Below are 21,859 nucleotides of genomic sequence, written 5' to 3'. Positions count from 1 at the left end.
AGTGGAACGCTGGCTTGATGGAGCCGGTGGTTCCTGAATGATCTCTAAGCCCTGCCCCCCCCAACACTTTGTAAAACAGGACAGGGGTCAGGTGCTGGCATTCCTGGGGCCTGAGCTCGGTTAGTGTAGTCTGTGCGTGGCAGTGTGGGCAGTGTGGGCACCGGCCACCAGCAGGCATGCTGGGGCAAGTCAAGGGTTACAGACGTGTCTATGTGACACAGTGTGTGTGTGTATTTCAGCTCTTGTTTGTGGGGCAGCGTGGGGACCGATCTGGCTCTCAGGGTGGATGGTGACATCCTGCGTTCTCGTCCAGGACTTTCAGGAGCCATGGAGCACGCTCTGAAATGCTTCTCTTGGCAGAAGACCATGCCGGCCGTCTGGACGTTGGAGACACCAGGACGCACGTGCTCCGTGCTCAACGGCATCCGGGTTCTGAGTCTCCTCTGGATCGTGTCGGGGCACACGGGGCAGATGACCGCGTGGCTGTCTTTGGGTGAGGAGAACCGAAGAGCTCCCATGAGCAGTGGAGGGAGAGAGAAGTTTCCACGAGAGGGGAGCCCGTTGGGCCGGGGGCGCGAGGCTGCACCTTCCCCGAGAGCAGCCTTCCTCCTGCAAGCGAGTGTCCCAGGCCAGTGCCCGGCTGTCGCTTGACCTCCTCCTGGGTATGAATCGGGCCCCTGAGGGACAGGAGCATGGTGATACCCGAGGATTGCGTAGTCCCTGTCCAAAGAGCTGGATTCCTTCTAGTAATGATGAAGGAATCCAGAAACTGGTGTTTCTTTCTCCTGGAAACATAGTCATGCGTAAATGCGTAAATGAATACTGGGCAGTGGTGTGAAATTAGTGTTTCTCGGCCTTCTGCCTGTTGCATCCCTCCCAGTGCATGCCAGGAGGATTAGCCCTTGATAAGTGGGGCCAACACGTGGGGCAGAGTTGAGGGCCCTTGATAAGTGAGGGCCAACACCTGGGGTGGTTTGAAGAGGGTGCCCAGCCATCTGCACCGGCCTGTGGTGGGGTGACGCTGCCGTGGCCCCCCGTGGAGCTGTGGGCCCTGGGAGAGCAGGAAGCCGCTCAAAGCCTTGGTTACCGCTCCGTGGTGGACACTTTGAGGTGCCTAATTCTTAATCCAAGACACCTTCTCCTCTCGAGCTGTGGGGCTGCCCGAAATCCTCTTGAGGTTAAGAAAGTTGAAGGCATTCCTTTTGCTTGTTCTGAAAACACAGATCCCGTGACTTTCTTCTGGGAAACAGAAAAACACTGTGTTCGTGTTTGTTGCAGATAATGTGGTCGAGTGGAGAAAGAGAGTGCTTAAAAACCCCCTGTACCTTTATTCTCGGAGCGGCCCCTTCTACCTGGGGGTCGACACATTCTTCCTGGTCAGGTAATGGGGTGTTTTCTCTGCTGTTTGGGGATGTGTGCGCGGGTGTGATGCCATCATGACTTTCGTGAGAAAAACGGAATGCCTCCCATTCATTTCGCCCCCTGCCCTCCCTTCGGCCGGGCTGTAGATAACACTGCTGTCCTGCTCCCTTCTTTTGTCTATTCGGCGTGTCAAATGAGTTGGGATGGCTGTCAACGATTTTATTAATGTCGTGAGAGAGAATGGGAGCTAGAGAGTGAGAAAGAGCAGGAGCGGGGGGAGGGGCAGAGGGAGAAGCAGACGCCCCACTGAGCAGGGAGCCCCATGAGGGACGCAATGCCAGGACCCTGGGATCATGACCTGAGCCGAAGGCAGACGCTTAGCCCACTGAGCCGCTCAGGTGTCCCTCTAAAAATTTTTTTTAACAAAAGGAGATTTTATCTGACTCAAAATGGTTTATTTCAGTGATTCTCAAATTCTGGTCCATGGACGGATGCAAATCCATGATGAACTTGGCGGTTCTCACTAGAGTGAAACATGAACAAATCTGAAAATGGTGTGACCTTGCCTAACGCTTTCTTTATCTAAACAGACGACTGAGAGGCCCATTGTCTTGATCACGTGATGAATGTCAGGCCGTGTGTTAAGTGCTACAGCTTTACCTCACGTAACCCTAATGATGCCCCCAGAACAGGGGACCACAACGTCCCCATTTTTCATTTTTTGCTGTTGCTCAGGTGAAATCCACATTAACAGGAAATCGAGCCCCTCGAATGAAGCATCCAGCGGCACTTAGTACATTTTCAGGAATGGGCCGCCCGCCTTCGAACTGGTTCCGAAACACGCTCAGCAGCCCTACCGCAGCCCTCATACCCACTGAGCCGTTCTTCCCCACTGCCCCCGCCCCGGGTCCTGGAAATCTGCTCTCTGAACCTGCAGATTGACCTCTTCTGGTTATTTCGCCTAAATGGACCTCACAGCTTCTGGCCTTTTGGTGCCTGTTTCTTTTAGTTAGTGCGCAGTTTCTGAGGCTCATGCCCGTTGTGACAGAACAACTTCATTCCTCTTTATGGCTGAGGACTATTCCGATGTATGGACAGATGACAGAATCTCTACTTTATTTATTTTTTTTAAGATTTTATTTATTTATTTGACAGACAGAGATCAAAAGTCAGCCGAGAGGCAGGCAGAGAGAGAGGAAGAAGCAGGCTCCCTGCTGAGCAGAGAGCCTGATGCGGGGCTCGATCCCAGGACCCCGAGATCATGACCTGAGCGGAAGGCAGAGACTTTAACCCACTGAGCCACCCAGGTGCCCCCGAGTCTCTACTTTAAAGCCTGAGGGAGAGCGTCCTGGTGTGGACCCACCTTCCCCACCCAGGCAGGCTGACTCTGGAGTCCACATTCTCTGTCACGGTGCTGACTGTCTCTACCTCTTTTGGGTTCAATGTCTCTTCCTTCGCAGGGACATGGTGACCATAGATGCAGCTGTTTCCATCACGTACTAGGCAGTCATCCACCCCACCATCACCTACTGAACCCCTGCTTGCACGGCCTCGTTCTCGGCCCTGAGGCTACAACCATGGACAAAACAATCAAGGACTTCCTGTGGTCCCATGAGTGCGTGGGGGGGGGGGTTCAGCCATAAGCAAACAAAGAAATAATTTTTTTAAAATTAATCATAGGGGTGTCTGGGTGGCTCAGTGGGTTAAGCCGCTGCCTTCAGCTCAGGTCATGATCTCAGGGTCCTGGGATCGAGTCCCGCATCGGGCTCTCTGCTCAGTGGGGAGCCTGCTTCCCTCTCTCTCTCTGCCTGCCTCTCCATCTGCTTGTGATTTCTCTCTGTCAAATAAATAAATACAATCTTTTAAATTAAAATAAAATAAAATAATAAAATAAAATGTGGTCATAGCAAATACTAGGAAAGAATACGACAGTGGCTTGTCTGAAACAGTGGTTTAGAGTCGTCAGAGAAGGCTTGTCTGTTGAGGGGCTGTTGGGACTGAGCGGCAAGAAGGAGCTGGTCATGGGAGAATCCAGGACGGGAAAGCTTCAGGCGAAGGAAGCCACTAGTGCAGACAAGCTAAGGAGGGAGAGGGAGAGAGAGAGGGGAGAGAGAGAGAGAAAGAGGGAGCATTTGTTCAAATACTGCCTCACCCTCCTCGTCCTGCTGGTCCCCCGGTTTAAAATGGACCCACCACCACTCCTAACTTCCTTTTTCTGGTTTATTTTTTCTCTATATCTAACATACTTAGAGATGCCATGTATTAATTATTTCTGTATTTGTTGTCTATGTTATTTATTTTCTCCACGGGAATATAAGGCAGGACTTTCTTCTGCTTTGGGTCCTGCTGTCAGTGACCTAAGGCAGGTGCTAAGGATATAGTATATAATGATTTCTTTCTTTCTCTTCCTTTCTCTCTCTCTCTTTTTTTGGAAACGGTTTCTTAATTGTTTTAGCCCAAGTCTCTGGTGTGATCATTTCTTGGGGGAATGCAGAGAAAGTAGGGTACAGAATGAGCTGAGACCTGGCCGCCAGGGCTAGGAGGTGACCAGGGTGACCGCTGAGTGGCCCAGACAGGCAAAGGTCAGAGGCCACCATCTGCAGGGCTAGGGCAACCATCAGGCACCAGACTTTCCAGGAGGGCACGGCTGGGCCTAACCAGGCAGGCAAAGCCCAGCTACGGGAGACCTGGGCCAGCCCCTTGGGGGCGGGGAGGTCAGCCCAAGGGACAGCATTCGAAGTCCAGAACTATGTCCCCTGCAAGAGGACTAGTAAGAACAAGGAAAAAAAAAAAAAAAAAGACACCGAATGCTGGATGGGGCTGATCGGCGGAGCTCCAAACCGAGGGAGGGAGCTGGCAAGGACGGATCAGGATGGCTGGAACCTGAGCCAGAACTCAAGCTGGAAGACTGCCGCCAGGAGGGAAGAATGAAGGCCTGAAAAGCCACTGGTCATGCCTGGACTATCGGTGCGAATCTCTGAGGCAACAGAGACGCCACTGGGTCAACCCTGAGATACCCACAGCACAGGCCAAGGCTATGAAATTTCAGATGTCGAAGAAAACGGCGCGGGGGCACCCTTTTATTGTAAGGACTGCATATCCGACCCCCGGCTCTCTTGGGGGTGGGGGGTGCTGGGCCTCTTCTCAGTGGTTCTGAGAGTCTGGTCCCAACGCAGCTGTACTAGTCTCCTCTGGAAGGTTGTTACAAACACAGATTCCCGGACCCATCCCAAGCCCACTGAGTCACACTGCCCAGGCTGGGAAGAATCCCTTGGGGTGCCGCTGCCCCCTGCCTGAGTCCAAGAACCACCGCATGAGCCCCAGCGTGAGGAGCTGAGGACGGTGGGTGCAAGCCGGCAGCCCCTGACGCAGCCCAGGAGACCACGACCTCAGTCTCTTTTCTCTTTACCCCTACTTGCTTCTGCTTCTCGTTGTCTGTCTCGGGAACGGTTTCCTTCCCCTCCTGTATTCATTCTGTTTACTTTAGAAAGGGCACATTGGGATGCCAGCGTGGCTCGGTTGGAAGAGCCGTCAACTCTAGATCTCAGGGGTCGTAGGTTCGAGCCCCACGTGGGGGGTAGAGAGGACTTAAATAAATAAACTTAAAAAAAAAAAAGAAAAGGAAGGAAGAAAAAAGAAAATGTACGAATTCCCTTAAATAAAATTTTCATTTGGACAATGGGACGATTACTAAGTGATTCCTAGTATTGCCATCATGCTAAGAGCCCACAGTCTTTTATTCCATACACAGTGAACCCAGGGAGGCGGAACCAATGTCACGCCCATTTTTACAGCTGGGAAAGGTGATGTGCAGAGACGGAATAACTTGTCCCGGTCCCCCCCAGGCCAGGAAAGTTAGAATTAGAACTGAAACACAGTGTTTGTTTCGGGCCCAAAGCGCGGCTTACCCACCATGTCAGTCATATGTTTGTTTACGCGGTAAAACTAAAGACTGCTATTGCCAGCGACGGCCGGGATCCCTTTCTACCGCTCCAGAACCTCTGTGCGTCTCTACCACAGGACTGTCCTCTTCCTCGCTGGGGTCAGGTCTCTGGGTCTTCCCAGCACCCCACAGAGACGTCTCCTGCTCACAGCCCGTTTTCCCTGCCAGCCTTTGTCTTTGGCCCCCGGAAGAAGGGAACGGCAGGATGGTGCTTGCCCGCACACAGAGACAGACCCCGATTCATTCTTTCCTGACATGGAGAGGAGGCCGGAATTGGAATTGACTGTCCCACTTCGACAACTCAGCGCTCCTTTCCACCCGTCTCTATCCATTGTGTTCCTATCCTAGTGACTCCGACTTGCTGCTGCGTTTCAAGGGAAAGTCATGCTGGCGGAGAACAAAGACCTTCTCTAACCCTCCCTGAGCCCTTCTAACACACACACAGCCCTCTTTTGCAATAGAAAATGCATTTGTTCCTTAGGGAGACACCCACAACGATCATTGGCATCCATGTCGAAAGGTCAGGAAACTCCCTCCCAACCTTGCTTATCATCAAGCTAGAGCTCAGAGATGTAGCCCGTTTCTTTAGCTGAGCGTTCCAGGTAACAAATCTGGCATCGGGATGTGTTGGTGGAGAATCTTGGGCAACCCACTGAGTCTTTGAGCTTCAGTTTCCCTATTAGGAAAGCAGGGATGGTAATATCTTCTCTTTTACCAATCACTCGCTCCATAAACACTTATGGCAAAGGACTTTGGTATTGCTCTTGAAGCCAAAACAACCCCGTTAGCAAAAGTACTTTGAAAACAATGTGGCTTTGGATGTTATCGTTTCTAAAGGCTAATGTCCTATGGTAGAGCTGTTCAAATACCTCTGATTCTCTTCCCTCCAGGCCCTTGGTCTGCTTCCTGGCCACGTGGAGGCTGGGTGGGAACCAGGTCTGCCAGTGAGGGGCACCTAGTGTTGCCAGTGTGCTAAGAACTTTAAACAGGTCCCTTCTGGGCTCGAGCATTTAATTGCTGGTTTCAAGCCCTCCAGCATGCTTTGCTCTTTGCCGTGGTCCCTGGTGACCTTTCAGAGAGTGGCCACAACCTCAGCTTGGGTCTCCTGGTGGGGAATATGCTGAGCTCAAGGCGATGGCCATGGCATTTCCTCGATGGCGAGGAAAAAAACTGTTACTGTTTTAGTGTTGGAAATAATCCTGTCACTATAGCATCACCTCTTGGACCCCGATATAGACAACCAAGGTAATCATCGGATGCACTGTATCGCTGGTAAGCAATTCCCGTGACTAGTCTTCTCTGTCTCTCTCAGTGGCTGGTTAAGTGCAAGGTCGTTTTTAAAGCTACGTGAGAATTCAGACAAAGGAACGACCCTCAGTGTCATACTCAGATTCGTCCTCAGCCGCCTTTTGAGGTAGGTCTCTTTGTCTCATCCCTTAATGCATTATTGCTGCGTAATCATTCATTACTTTTGAGTCTTTAGCCCTCTTTTGAAATAATTTTCAAAGTAAAATAAACCGAGAGACACGGTTTTCTTTATAAAGTTGATTTTTGCTGGCTCAATGGCCGTTGGCAGTGGAAGATACCAATTTTCTTGACGTTCGTCCAAATAGAAACTGAACTCTATTAAACCAGCAAAAAACATTCTTATTCTTCAGCTCATGGGCATCAGATTTCAATAAACGTACGTTCGGCTTTCCCTGGAATGTGTACCCAATGGGAGAATGTGTGTGGCTCTTATAAATTGGTAGGAATCGGCTGCTGTAACTCAGAGTACTAAGGGTAATGGTAAAAATGAAATAAGATCCAACAAGAAGAGGGGCCAGTGATGCTTGAGATGATGTTGCCTCTGCTCATGGGGGGCTGGGAGGCTGTGGTCCTCTTTACAAATGTGTGGATGCTTGGGGCAGGAGGGGACACGGTATTGGGACGGAGTATGGAATCTGTGGGACAGGAGACAGGCTGTGATGCAATGGGACACACTGCGTGGGGAGAAGAGGAAACTTCCACTCACGTCACCCAACACTCCGTTTGTACCTTCTCTAAATCATGGTTTGTTGCTGGCTGGGCTGGAGCTGCTCTCTTTGCTTAGGGTCCCCGTGTTACACTTCACTGTCATGGAGCAGGAAGGAGCGTCTTGAAACAGTCTTCTGGGCTGGTAAAAATGGAGTGGGCGAGATCTGCCTGGAGTGGGTCCGCCTGGGCTTGCATTCTGGCTCAAGCCTCTGCCAGCTGTGTGACCTCAAGACATTGTCTCAACCTTTCTGTGCTTGAGTTTTCTCATCCCAAAAAGGGGAAGCATAGTGATAGTCACTGGACTCGTGCAGATGAAGTGAGAGAATGGGTGCTAAGAACCTAGAAACACGTGTGACCCCTAGTCAGCCTTCCGTAAGTACAAGCTGCCATTATTCCTGTTGCTGCTTCTTATACCTTGTAAATTACCAGTAAATAGGTTAAGAATGAGTCTGAGCCAGGGAATAGACCTCTGTTGATTTCTTTTCACTGTGACCTTTGTCATTTCTTCCAAGCGCTGTTGAATCTAGCTCTTGTCCGCCATGCTGGACAGATGGCTTATTCTGTCAATATCTTCTGGGTACTTGGCACCAGGTTTGACCTAGTCTACCTTGTGGTCTTCTGTAGCGGGACTGGCATTCAGACTAGGGTTTCTTAGTGAGAGATCCTGATGGGTTGTTAGGGGGTGGGGGTGGGATCCAATGGCATGGTGGGTTCTGCCTAGGAAACCTGCTTCAGAAGAAAAGTCCTAGAGCTGGGGATTGAGGAGCGGGACTTGTTTTAGCAGGCAGATAAAGCAGTAGTGGGGGCAGGAAGAGTCTGTGTGTGGGGGTGGGTGGGGGGTGGGTGTGGGTGTGAGGTCTTCTGGGGCAAGATGGCGGCGAGGATCCCATGAATAAATTGTTACAATATCTGGTCAGGACAGCAGGTCTGGACTGGTGATTGGCATTGGGAATGGAGAGAGGGCAAAATCAAGGACACTCAAATCTTCAGCCTGAATGACATAGCAGGATGGTGGTGATGTTCTTGAGGTAGGGAGCTCTGGGAAAGAGGCAGATCGGAACCAGGAAGAGAGAGTCCAAAGTGGGACAAAACTTTGTTGAAAAATCAGAGAAAGCATCACCAATCAAGTTTGAACTCACTCTCTAAGGTAAACCCAGTGAGAACGCAACCACGTTCCTAGCCACTTTGCTGTTCTCATTCTTGTGGGCAAAACCCGCTGTTATGACACAATTATGATTGATTGCTTACCTGCTTGGCGCCAAGAGCACTGGAAGTAAGATCATTTGTTCACTCACTCTTTCTGTCTTTGTTGAGGGCCCCCTGTGTGCCAGGTACTGCTGTAAGCTCTGGGGACTCAGTACTCCGTAGACAGGCATGTGTCGTCTGGCCTGGGGGTTATGTACTAGTGAACAGAGATAGGCGATCAACAAATAAATATGTAACATTAAGTTGCAACATGCAAATACATTTCTAACAGGTCAGGATGGTAAGTGTCAGAAAGTGCTAGATGATTCCTCTGGAAGCATAGTCAGGGGAGATGACATTTGTCAAAGGAAGCAAAAGAAGTTTCTAAGCAGAGAGAATGCTGTGAGGGAAGAAGGGCCCATGTGGGAGTGGGTGCAGAGAAGGGAACACGGTTGGTGTATTTGGAAAACCACAGAGAGCCCGCAGCAGTGGGGGGAGCTGTGTAGACTTGGAGAACAGAAGGGAGTGGGTTCAGGGAGATGGGGCGGGAGTTCCATGGCTGGGCTTACAGGAGCCTTTAGCTGGCTATTCGGAGACAAGAAGCCTCTGGGGGGTTCCCGGATGGAAGTGGTAGGGTCAGATTTAACCTTTCCAAGAATCAGTCTGAGACTAGACAGTAAGAGGACAGGGCAGGCGCTGGGCGACAAGCTAGGAGCTACCCCGTCTTTAAGAAAATGCAAAAACCCAGCTTCCCAGGGTCAGTCAGAACAAAGACTACATAATAGGAAACAAGGAGAGTAGACGTTCCAAACCCTTAAAACGGTGTGACGATTCCAACCAGGAGCCACATTTTAAAAATCAGGGGGTTTTGTAGATATATATAAAAAAAAATTACGGATAAAAACGTCTAACTGGAACAGAAGGTTATACACGGAAAGTAGGGGAACCCTTCCCAGCCTCACCCCCGCAGGGCACCTTTGTTAAGAGTTTCTTGTGAATTCTTGCAAGTACTTTCCATGTATTTACAGGCATTGGGTGGTTTTCTTCCTCATGAGGAGGATTATACTATATGCTGTGCTATTTTTCACGCAGCTCTTTTGCACTTAATGATTAATGTTGACATGTCTCTCTGTGTGAAAGGACCTACCTCACTGACGTCAAACGTTGCCTGGACGGTGATGTGTTCATAGAGTATCAGGAGTTTAACCTGTCCCCATTAATGGGCATGGTGGTAATTCTAAGTTTTTGCTATCTTAGACGTCTATATATTTTTGTGCACTCTTGTGAACATGTTTGTGGGTAAATTCCTACCAGGAGAATTGGTAGTTTGGTGCATCTAACATTTTGATGGACATTTTCCAATTTACCTTCCTGCCTCCTCACGTATGAGAATGCCTGCTTCTCACCTTTCTTACAACAGCCGAAGTAGTACTTTCTAATTTTCAAAAACCTTGACTCTATGTCTTCCAGAACCTTGGACAAAAAGGGAGAGCATTTGCATTTATCTGATGCTTTCAATGTTTCCCACTGTTTTCTTACTGATCTCATTTGAGTCTCAAAAACTCTCAGGAGACAGGAATCATGATTCTCCTTGGAATAAGGAATTACCATTCTCCCTCTTCCATAGAAGAGGGAAGAGAGAAGTTCTATGATGATCTCAGTATGAAAATTTAGATAAAACTGGAACACCCATTTCTGTAATTTTGCTCTTCAAGGTGAGACCCACCCCCGTAGCCTCTGCCCCTCCCCCATGTGCCCCAACTCAGAGGCCATGCTGGGGGGGGCAGTGCTTGGACCTTGCTCCCTCCCGAGGGCATCTGACCTGAACTCTGGTTCTGAGGGGAGCAGGGGGTTGACTTACTCTCCCTAGGGAAGTGACAGATGGTGGGAAGGGGGGCTTGGGAGGCCTGTGGGAGCAGCTGCAGGGCAGCCTGGTCATATGGCTGATGTGACGAGGCCTGGCCCCGGGAAGGCTCCGTGGCTGTTGTCTGAGCTGATCTGGGGAAACACGTCTTGGCACTGTTGGTGGCCCTTTCTGACTGACTGTGATCTGCAAATCCTGCCTGCTCCCTGCGTGCCCACGGCCCTCCAGCCTACCAGACACATGTCAGGAAGGATGCTATCATCGTGGGGAGGACAGGAGGCCAATAGGTCTGGGGACCGGTGCTGACCAGGCTGGGTGCTGCCCACCCCCCAGCAGCCCTGCCCTTCCCATCTGTCACAGCCCACCTCGGGCCCCAGTGCCCCCACTGAGATGTTCGGAGACGCGGTTGGGCCGTGTACCCTGCTTTCAATATGTTCTTCTAAAAGACGGCTGGAACCATAGCTCACCCAGGATATATGCCACGATTGCGTCCCTCTCCCAGCTACAACCTCACCTCTAAACTCGAGGCCAGGGGGGTCCGATAAGTAACCACCAGACATGTGGCCCACAGACGTGTGGGCGAGTATTAAATGTACACACTGGTTTTGAAAGAGGTAGTCAGGGCGCCTGAGTGGCTCAGTCCTTAAGCGTCTGCCTTCAGCTCAGGTCGTGATCCCAGGGTCCTAGGATTGAGCCCCACATCAGGCTCCCTGCTTGGCAGGAAGCCTCCTTCCTCTCCCACTCCCCCTGCTTGTGTTCCTGCTCTCACTGTCTCTCTCTCTCTGTTAAATAAATGAATGAATAAAAAATTAAAAAAAAATTCGTAAGTAAACTTAAAAAAAGTTGTCAAAGAAGAAAGGATGTAAATTAGCTCACTAATTTTTTAGATTGATTACTTATTGAAATGATATTTTGAATACACTGGGCTCTCTAATGTATAGTATTAAAATTCATTGTAGCTCTTTCTTTCCTTCTTAAAAGATTTTATTTATTTATTTGACACAGAGAGAGAGCGCGTGCACAAGCAGTGGGGGCAGCAGGCAGAGGAAGAAGCAGGCTCCCTGCTGAGCAGAACCATGGGATCCTGACCCAAGCAGTCAACTGACTGAATCCCCCAGGCACCCATAGTAGCTGTTTCATTTGACTGACAAGTGTGGCTTCTAGAACGTAAACACTAGTGGTAGATGCGGCTTGAATTCTGTTTCCAGAGGACACCTGTGCCTTTTTCCCCATCATCTTTGTACCTGCTTCCAGTCCTGCTCGGGAGGAGCTAGGGTAGGAAAGAAGGGAGGGAGAAATAACCCTAGGAAGGGAGGAAAGAAAAGAGGGAGGGAGGAAAGTTCTCGTCCTCCAAGGGGGCAGGGGAGGCTGCTGGGGAGGGAAGAACAGGACCAGGTGTCTGATCTCAGCACTCCCTCGAGGCTGGGCCACCTTGGACAAGTCGCCCACATCTCAGAGCTGTAATTTCCCTGTCCATAAAATAGAGCTGGTGTTTCCCCAAAGGAGAGTTCTGAGGTTTGGAAGTATCTGAGAAGCTCCTAGCGCACCCCTTGCTCCCTGACTAATGGTATTTTTGCGCCCACAACACGGGAACTGGCTCATGGTGGGCGCTCACGATTTTTTACCGGGGAATGTCGGAGTGTTTGAGGTGTCGCCGGGGAGCTGGTCGCCCACCCAGACAACCCGCTTTGGAGCGTCTCTCTGGCCCACCCAGGGGACCGTGTGGAGCCATTGCAGAGTCACATTCTCTCTTTCCTGCCCCCAACACCCCCCGCCCCCCCACCGCCAGGTTGCAGCCTCTTCACCTGTACTCGGTGTGCTTGCTGGTTGGATTGTTCTCACTTGTTCCTTGGGGACCCATCTGGGACCTGCCCAAGTTCCACCTGGATAACTGCCGGCAGGCGTGGTGGGCGAATGTGCTGCTGCTCAATGATTTTCTGGCGGTCCCAAACGCGGTGAGTCATCAGGCAGGGGGGTGTGTGAGCCAACCCGGGGTCTCACTTCATGTTCTGGCATATTCTCTGGAGTAACAGTGAGGCCCTAGTAAGGTGGGCTGCGGGCAGGGAGGCTAGCCCCTAAGGATGGGTGAACATAACCACACCAGTCCTGGCAGGGGGAGCTGCTGGGAGCAGCAGAGGGAGGGAGCAGGGGAGTGGGCATCGCCCACCAGCCATCTGGGTGCCCGGATGCAGCCGGCCTTGCCCTGTCAGGGCTCCTGTTCCAGTCCGTGTCACCCCCATGGAGAAAGGGCAGTTTCTTCGCCTCCCCACAGACAGCCTGTGACTGGGATGGAACGTTGCGCTACCTCCTGGCCATCATGAGTTCTTTTCCACTTCAAGCCGGATCTGACAGTGGCAGCACCTGTATATATGGCTGGGGGCTTCCTCAAAGCCCTCACAGCCTCGTAAGGACCTTGGAGTAAACGAAAGGGAAATCGCTGTAGGGATATCATGTCGCTGATGTTTGCACAGGACACGGACAGCCTTGGAAGCAAGGCTGGAAAGAGAATGGCCAGCGCGTGGCCACTCACAGCACAGAACTGCTAACCAGCTAGACGCCTGCCTTCCACCAGCCAGTGCCGGCGGCTCGGACGGGGCGTTCGTGGCCACCTAACTGCCTTCAGATGGGCCCAGGCAGGGCCAGGGCCCGCGGAGGACAGGCGGGGCTGTTGGCCCCATGCAGACGGGCTTGGGCCCTATGTGGGCGTCGGGGGCAAGGACACAAGCCAGCCGCCTCTTTGAGGCAAAGCCCACCTTGGGTCCTCGGAAGCACAAGTGCGAGGGCTGGGCAGCCTCGGCTCCTGGAAGATTTCCCCATGATGGGAAATTCTTTCTAACGGGGACAAGGAAAGCTGTCATTTCCCCTGGATAAATCTGGTGTCCCTTGGACTGTGGGGAGTTGGAGGGAACAAGGAGAAGCCCTTTATCTCTGACGCCCAGGCATTTCCTCACATTGAGGAAGAAACGCAGGTGACCGGCTCACTTTGCACAAACGTGGGCAGCCCATGCCATCCTGCCCCGTTGGCGGGACGATGGCCTGCCAGTCACACGTGGGAACTCTGGGGGCTTCCCACAAAAGCTGGTCTGGGGCCAGGCCTCTATTCTAAGGGAACACACTCCGCCCCTGGAGGCAGGGAAGAGAGCACAAGGTAGGATGTCAGAGTGTTCCTTACGTTGGGTGTTGGGTCGGGGGATGGAATTGAACTCCCGCAGGGGTTCTGGGAGCTTAGCTATGATTGCTTTTTTCAACAAGCGAGAACGCTTGTCTGCGTTTCCATTTTGTGAGCTGACATCATCGTTCCCACTGCCCGGGCTTATGACCGGATTAAACAAGAAGCCGTCCTTGAGGGTTTTGAAGTGGCGGTGGGGGGGGGGAGGTTGGGGTACCAGGTGGTGGGTATTATAGAGGGCACAGCTTGCATGGAGCACTGGGTATGGTGAAAAAATAATGAATACTGTTTTTCTGAAAATAAATAAATTGGGGAAAAAAAAAAAAAAAGAAGCCGTCCTTGAAACACCTGCAACTGGGAATTTCTTTCTCTTCCCGTGGAAGTCCCCGCCCCCTGCCCGCCCACCCCCCACCCCCCACCCCCCCTCACCACCATCCCTCCCCCCCCCCTCCGCTCTGGGAAGCTGAGACCCTGGGGGGTGCCCTGGGAGGGAGGGAAAGGAGCCGCCTCTGCTTCCTCTCCTTTCAGTGTAACGGCTGGACGTGGTACCTCGCCAACGACTTTCAGTTTCATCTCACCACGCCGGCGATCGTCCTCGTCCACGGAAAGTGAGTTTCCCCGGGACAGGTGTGTCGCCCTGTGGGCCGTCTCCCGCGGAACTCTCAGCGAGCGCTGCTGTTCTGGGCAGCGCGGCCTTCACCAGTTAGGAAATGAGCTTCTCGGAAGCGTCCGGACACCGAGTCCTCCTTCCCTGTTGGCCTTGCTCTGCATCCCCCAGTCTCCGTCCTGCCCGCGTCCCTCGGTGCTTTTGCAGAGTTGTGATCCCTGTGTGTTAATATCCAGGCCCAGCCCTTTCCACTCATGGTCTTTGTAACATTTCCACATCGGGACATGATCCGCATACTCGTCTGTTTTCGAAGTTCTGCACCAGTTTTGTGGTTGGCCATCCAGGTTAGCTCCTGTCCCGACTCCAAATGATACCTCCCAGGACAGTCTTTGAACCTACCGCTTTTCCCCCTTCATTTCCTTGGGGCCCTATTTTGAGGTGGAATTACTAGGTCAAGGGGTAGGTGCTTGTTACATATTGTGTGATTCTTCTCCGGAAAGCGTGAGGTGATTTACAGTGCCCCACGCAAGGCATCAGTGTACCTGTTCCCCACTTCGCATATTTATTACCTTAATTTTTGTTAGTTGTAGAAAAGCTTAAGGTCTTAATAATTCACAACGAGACGAATACCTTGTGGATTATCCATGACACACACACACAAAACACTTTTTGCCATAAAAAATAAATTTTTATAATATTTTTTAAAGGTTTTATTTGTTTATTTCAGAAAGAGAGAGTGAGAGAGAAAGAGCACAAGCCACAGGCCGAGGGAGAGGGAGAGGCAGGTTTTCGCTGAGCAGGGAGCCCAATGTGGGGCTCGATCCCAGGACCCGGGGATTCTGTCCTGAGCCAAAGGCAGCGGCTTAACCCACTGAGCCACCCAGGCGCCCCTGCATCCTCATTTTTAAAAAAGATTTACTTATTAATTTTAGAGTGAGAGGGAGAGAGAGAGAGCACATCTCATTTTAATTTAATCTAAGAATGAAGCTCCTTAAAGAAAAAAAAAAAGGAATATCTGCTTTTTCATACATCTTAAATACACACTGCTTTCTAACTTTAAATGTAAAGAGGGGTTTTGTTTGTTTGTTTACTAACCATTAAAAAAATGTTCCATGGCTTCCACTAAGCACAAAGGCAGTTTGCTGGGATAGTGAGTTGGAGTCAGAAGACATGGATTCAAATCCTGACTGGTAAGTCACTAGCTAGGGGACCTAGGGTACGTTGCCAGGCTCTCATCTTCAATCTTCATCTCTATAAAATGGAGAAGGTAGTGCTTCACATCAGGGTTGGAGGACAAAGGAAGATCAGACACATGGGAACCAGCCCAGGGCCTGCCTGTAAGTAACGTGTGACCCCGTGTCATTCAGCTACCTGTTATTTGAGACGCCATGTCATCGCCATTGTCCCCAGCTGCTGTCACCAAGTGGTCCCCTCCCAGTCTCGCAGGGACTGGGGGAGGGTGGCTGGATGAGACACTGTGAGCGTCTGCTCGTCCCCTAAACCCATTCAGGGGGGCCATCTCCCTAATCTCTGCGCCATCCCTATTCCACAGAGGGTCTCCTTATCTGGGCCATGACCCTCCTTCCTTGGCTTCCTCTCTAAACACCCTTTCCAGAAGGTCCTGGTGTGGAGGAGATGTTAACAAAGGCTTCCCAGATGGAAGGGTCCGCGTTCCTGTTGCTCAGCCTCACCCCTTCCCACACACTTCCTGCTTCACCCCTTCCTAGTTCCGCTCCTCTGAGGTGGGTGAGGGGGTGTGCAGACAGAAGCAAACGCCCGACGCCGGGGGCGGGGGGTGTTGTGTGTGTCTCTCCCTGTATGATTGCTGTGGGGAGAGCCGAGAGGTCCAAGTGTCTGCCCCCACCCACTCTCCCAAAACAAAAGCATCTGAATCGAATGCTGTTGAGGAGTGGGGAGTACAATTTTTGATATCAGAACAGAATTGATAAAAGCATATGCGATTGAAATAAAATCAGGTAATAAGATGGAAATGAGATCTAATGATCATATTGCTATTTATTTTGACAATGGAGATTTTAAAAAATAAGCTCTCCTACCTTCACCCTAACCACGGATCAGGCAAGGAAGGTGGAGAGGAGGTAACGGTGGCTTTGGGCTCCTGACCAAGCTCCCCACCCCCACCCCTGGCCCCTTAGAAAGGGTGGGCTGATTCCCCGAACACTCCTGGGTCACTGATCTCCCCTGCTGCTAAGGGAGGGGCTCCCTGAGCAGGAGCTGAGACCTGCTCAGGCTCACAGGCCCTCCCCTGGTGTGGACTTTCCCACTCACAAGGCAGTTAAACCCTGAGAGCTCCCTCAGGGTAGAGGGGGCACAGCTGGGCCGACCCATTCTTTGGCACCATCACAGACCTCGGCTCTGTGCTGGACTGTGGCTCCTTGAAGGGCTCTGGAGAACTTGGCAAGTGCCTGCAGGAACAGGTGGGTCGGGTGTGAGGCCTCAGCAGGCCCGGCAGCCCTGGCAGAGGGGGAAGGGCAAGTCTCCTCAGCCTTCCTCAGAGGCGGCCTTTGCAGCACCATGTGCTGATTGCTGGTCTAGGTGTTTAGTGAGGAAAAAGCAAGAGAAATGCTGTAGGGAATCCTGGCCAGGATGCTGGGGGCCGACAGGCTTACAAGGAGGACATTCTGTTAGTCCTTCCTCCTCTTGGGCTATGGCCCCTGATTGGACCTTTTTGAGGGACCATCCCTCTTGGGGGAATGGGGACGATGGTCGGTGCTTGAAGCTCTGGGACTTTCTCAATCCCATTGTCCCAGGAGTTGTCCCCTCAGAAAGCCAGAAAATATAACCACTAACCTGAGTTGGCAGAGGGAAGCCTTCGGCATTGGGCCATTTGTGCCGTGGTCAAAGGCCCCAATTAGTGGCTCAGACCTCCGGAGGACAAAGGACTAACAGGAGGTAAGGCGGGACATGGGTCAATATCTCCCTGTCCATTTGGGTCCCTATGTATATTCACTTGCTTGGGCTGCTGTGACAAAGTACCATGTAAGTGGCTTGAACAACAGAAATTTATTTCCTCATGGTTCTGGGAATTAGAAGTCAAAGATCAAGCTGTCAACAGGACCAGTTTCTTCTGAGGCCTCTCCCTGTGTCTTCACATGGTCTAGAAAGGCACTGGTCAGATTGAATGAAGGCCCATTCCAATGACCTCATTTTACCTTAACTGTCAATTTAAAGACCCTGTCTCCAAATAGAGCCACATTCTGAGGTGCTGGAAGTTGGTTTTGGTGGGGGGGGGGACACAACCCAGCCCATAATAGTCTATGTCGCGAGGCTTTATTAGTTTTACTTATCTGGATGGCTAGCCAGGGGAGACTCTCTGACTCCTAAGAGGGGGTGCCACAGATTGGGCTCAAGTCCCCTAGGGAGTAAAACAAATACTTACTTGGGTGGATGTGGGTTTTTATTGGATGGTCTACTACCTATCTAAGACAATGAATTCTTACTACCTTCCAACTCCAGACCTACTGGGGTCCTGCTTGAGTGTCCTTGTGACTTAGGACCCCCGGTTCCAATGTCAGCATCTTTCCTAGAGGCTGTCCTGGAAGGCAGATTTCAATCCCTCAAGCTAGAAACCAGTCCTATCCAAGCATGTGGCCATGCAACTACATTTAGCTTCTCAATGGTGGGAGGTATAAAAGGTAGGGCTCTTTTCTTTAGAGAACACAGTCATCTATAATGCCAGTAATTCAGGGAGGGTAGAACTAGATGGTCCAGCAAAAGGCATTGTAAATAGACATCATTGTTGTCATAACTTCCCAACCCATGCTCACAGCAGACATTACTAATCAATCACAGCACCACTGAGCAAACCCCATTGCAAACATTAACAATAAACTAGAATTGGCACCCTGGATGAAAATCATTTGCTCCCTGCCTCACTCATGATCTAGGAAGGGTACCTTATCCCTTCTGCATGAAGGACCATGGCAACTTCAAGCAGCGGAATGGGCTTGTCAGAGGCATCATCCCAGCAGGGTTGTGCCTAGACGTCTTGCACCTGTGTTTGACTTTTTTTTTTGTACCTCTGCAAATTGTCTTGGACCCGGCCTTGCCTTGCTCTGAGCCTGTGTCCCTAAATCTCATTTCCTTCCCCAGAACCTCCCATATACTACAGCTGGGACTCCTTCAGGACTCCTCTTGGCCTTAAACATGCATCGTCCCAAAGTGTGGCTGCTTTGACTTTTGACCCATGGAGGATAGAAGACACTAGAAAAGGCTTCTTTCTTTCACCTCCCAAGACAGTTTTCAGGTGCATTTCAGAAGGCTCCGTAGCACATTCTGGAAGAATGGAGCATTAGCCACCTTGATAGCACATCCTTGTATTAGCTTTCCCTGCTTACCTGTTTCACACCCCATCCCTCATTCCTAACCCCATATCAAAGACCAACACCCAGATATTTGTCTCAGATTGCATCTGGGAAGGAGAAGAACCCCTGGATTCCCCTCTTCTGCTGTTCCCTTCCTTGTGTCCCCCTGTGCCTGATTGTCATTTCTCTCCTAAATCAACCACCTCTTAGGTCCATAGAGTGCCTCGTGGGTGGCGAGGGACATTCCCAGGCATTGTCTCATGTTGAGCTGCATTATAAATTTCAGGGTGAAGATGGGGAAATTCAAGTTCCAGGTCCGAGCCAGTAAATGGTCAAGCTTAAAGGCTAACCCAGTTGTCTAACTCCAGCCCACTCTGCCAGAGCTGCCCCCACATCAGCCTCCCTCAAAGGCAGCCCCAGCAGGAAGTGCCTCTGATTGCCAAGCTTTCAAATCTTTCCTAACCACAGACTTTGCAGTGACGGAAACTGAAGGGAGCCTCTGTCCATGTCCTCTCTTTGCAGAAGTAAACATGTCCTTGTCCTCCTCGGGGCCATGCTGTTCTTGGCATCTTTCACTGCCACAGCTCTGCTCACACTGGCTTATGCCCTTCCGGTCGCGGCTCCGTCAGAAGCAAGGTAACCCCCAGTTTCCAGCCTGCTGCTCTCACGAGCCTGCCCTCCGAAGGGCCAGGACCTCCCAGGAAGGGCTGTTCAGCCAGTGCCAGGCAGCCTGGGCTGTGTGCATTGGCTCGCGGAAAAACTGGGTGGGAAATGTTCAGCCTGGATGGGAAAGCTGATGGCGTTTTTGTTTCCAAACTTCCGAACCTTTCAACTGGCGCTGGGTGGGGGCGTCTGCTCTGAAAGCGCAGGAAACACACTGCTGCCCATTGAAATGCTTCTCGGAGGAAAGGAGCGCCCCCACGTGGCCGTATTAGGTTTCCCCTTCGGTGGCGAAATTGAGCTTGGAAGTTCTTATGATCTGCCGGAGAGACTGAAATTTAAGGAAGTTGGGGGTTATCCCTCGAAAGTCACACCGCCTGTAAGTGGCATACTTACAGGTGTGAGTGGAACCTAGGATCTTACCCACGATGCTACTTTGCCTCCCCAGTGAGGAATATATAACATTCTTCCTTATAATCACCCTGTGTATTAAATGGGGGGGAGTGGTCTGATTTCCCACTCATCTCTTCTCAGTGCAGCAGGTGGAGTGATACAGATGGAAATCAGATCCTGTCAGTCATCTGCTTAAATTCCTCCAATGGCTGCCCAGTGCTCTTGAAATAAAATCCTTGTTTGACCTCCTCTATCACTCCCCAGATAGAGTGTGGACTCTGGACCAGTCACACTGGTCTTCCTATGTCTGCACACCCAGCCTGCTCCCTCTTCAGGCCTTTGCACTTGCGGTTCTCTCACAGTAGAATGCTTTTCCTTTAGAATCCAGGTCTTAGCAGGGTTTTCCTACAGGCATCAGTGCAAACGCCATTTCTCAATGTAAAATAGCCCTGAGCCACGTCTGGCACAGGGCTTGTTATGTATTTGTTAGGGGAATGAATGAATGAATGAAGACTCCCAGGTTTTTTGACCAGGGGAACATCATGCCCTTCCCGTCATGTCATGTCTTCTGTGGGCAATGCCAGGTAACGGAGGAGGAGGCTCATTCCTGTCTAGCCCAGGGGTTCTCAATTCTGGAAGCATGTGAGACTCACCTGCTTTTAAATCCACCAATGCTTCCAGAAACCACCATCTGAGACCACCTGAATCCCAGTCTCCAGAGATGTGGCCCAAGCAATCAAATTCTGTAAGAGCTTCCACGAAGAGGTTGACTACTGAGAACCAGATTTTTAGAGCTATCCTGATGTACCCAGCTACCAGAAACAACTCCTTTAAAGGAACACGGTCATCATAGTTCTTTGGGATCCGGTGGGGGGTGGGGTTGCTGAAGGGAATTTGGAATTTAGCAAGCCAGCTGTGATCTAAGACAAGGTTACTGTTTGGGGACCATTACTGAGAAAACGAACAAATGTTCCCCACATTTTCTGTTGGATTTGCCAGTTGCACCAGTGGACATCTGAGAGATTCCTTTTTTTCAGCTCCAGATCAAAGAGACCCTTTTGCCTTCCATTCTTGTGTTTTTCAGTGAAAATGTGACTGTGTTATATTTCTCCGAATATTACACTAAGCCCTACTGCAGATATGGGCCGTTCCTCGTGGGCCTCTTTCTGAGCATTTTCATGCATCAAAACCATCAGGCAAACATTCTTAAAACCAAGGTAAGCTTGCCCCATACCTCACTGTAAGGGCTGGGTCTTCTTGGGACTGGAGTGGCCCATTTGGCCAGGCTCGTCAAAAGCCACAGCCAGGAGTCAGACTGCTCAGTACCTTTTTGGGCTGTGGTGTGTTAGCAGTGTTTCCTGGTGCCGGAGAATAAGAGTGACCTTATGTTTTTGCCGGAGCCTGATTCTCTACTTTCCTCACTGAGATGGTGTTCTACCTGTTGGAGGCTTGGTATAGACCCAGAGAACTCATCGATATTGGAAAAACCCACCCATTGAGTTTGCAGGGGCAAGGTCCTCTTTTGGAAGGGCATGGTTACGTTTAATAGCACAAGCTCCTTGGTTTCTATAGACAGGGTTCTTGGTCAAGTTCAATGGCTCCATCTGGGCATCGGGACACAAGGTATCTAAGGGGAATGAAGCCGTCACTTTGTCTTCCAGGTAAAATTGCTTCCCTGGCTCCTTTGTGGTTAATTGTTCTGGCTCGCTGTCCAACCTCATTACTCAAGCCAGAAGCCTGTGTTCATCTTTGATGTGTCCTCCTCATTGAACCCTCCTCTAAGGCAGTCCTCCACCAAGCCCCCTATTGTTTCTCCCGTCCAGCTAACCTCGCGGAAGCTCTTCCATCTCTTACCTGGACTTCTTGTCTTGCCCATCTCAAATCCACCCTTGGGGCAATCTATTTAAAACACTACCTTGGTATTGCCCTTGAACGGTGCAAAAGCTCTTCATATGGCTTTTCATTGACCCACAAGACCTTGAGGGTAGACCATGCCTTACTTGCCTCTGAATCCCCAATGTCTGGTTCTAAAATCACTGAAAGCACTTAGTAAACACTTAATCAAAATAAATAAATTATTAATTAATTAAAATTAATTAACAAACAATTAAAAATCACTTAATAAACAAATGAATGAAGGATAATATGCTTTTCAGTGGATGAAGGGCCAAGAATTCCTTTGAACTATTAGGGTACAGTGATAGCCCCAACTCTCCTCTGTTAAGCCCTACCTTTGTTTGCCTAGGTCTTGTGGGTACCTCACCTAGATGCTCTGGAGAAGAGGCCCTTGTCCTTGGAAAATCTTGTGTTGCTCACAGAAGGAACAGGAGATAGG

The 21,859-nt window shown here is 50.7% G+C and overlaps 1 protein-coding gene across 1 annotated transcript in view; it reads left to right on the top strand.

The window, feature by feature from the left end:
• The window catches only part of LOC122901912 (O-acyltransferase like protein-like), a 60,383-nt gene that overhangs the window by 31,218 nt on the left and 7,306 nt on the right, over window positions 1-21,859 (top strand). The window contains exons 6-12 of the mRNA XM_044240981.1: window positions 314-493; window positions 1,279-1,381; window positions 6,618-6,719; window positions 12,160-12,325; window positions 14,068-14,147; window positions 18,994-19,107; window positions 20,609-20,741. Coding sequence (XP_044096916.1) covers window positions 314-493; window positions 1,279-1,381; window positions 6,618-6,719; window positions 12,160-12,325; window positions 14,068-14,147; window positions 18,994-19,107; window positions 20,609-20,741 — 878 coding nt within the window. The remainder of the gene's footprint in view (window positions 1-313; window positions 494-1,278; window positions 1,382-6,617; window positions 6,720-12,159; window positions 12,326-14,067; window positions 14,148-18,993; window positions 19,108-20,608; window positions 20,742-21,859) is intronic.

This window comes from Neovison vison, chromosome 3, assembly GCF_020171115.1.
Source record: "Neovison vison isolate M4711 chromosome 3, ASM_NN_V1, whole genome shotgun sequence".
Taxonomy (NCBI): domain Eukaryota; kingdom Metazoa; phylum Chordata; class Mammalia; order Carnivora; family Mustelidae; genus Neogale; species Neogale vison.
Note: the sequence above shows the minus strand (reverse complement) of the source record. Positions and strands in the feature narration are given on the sequence as shown.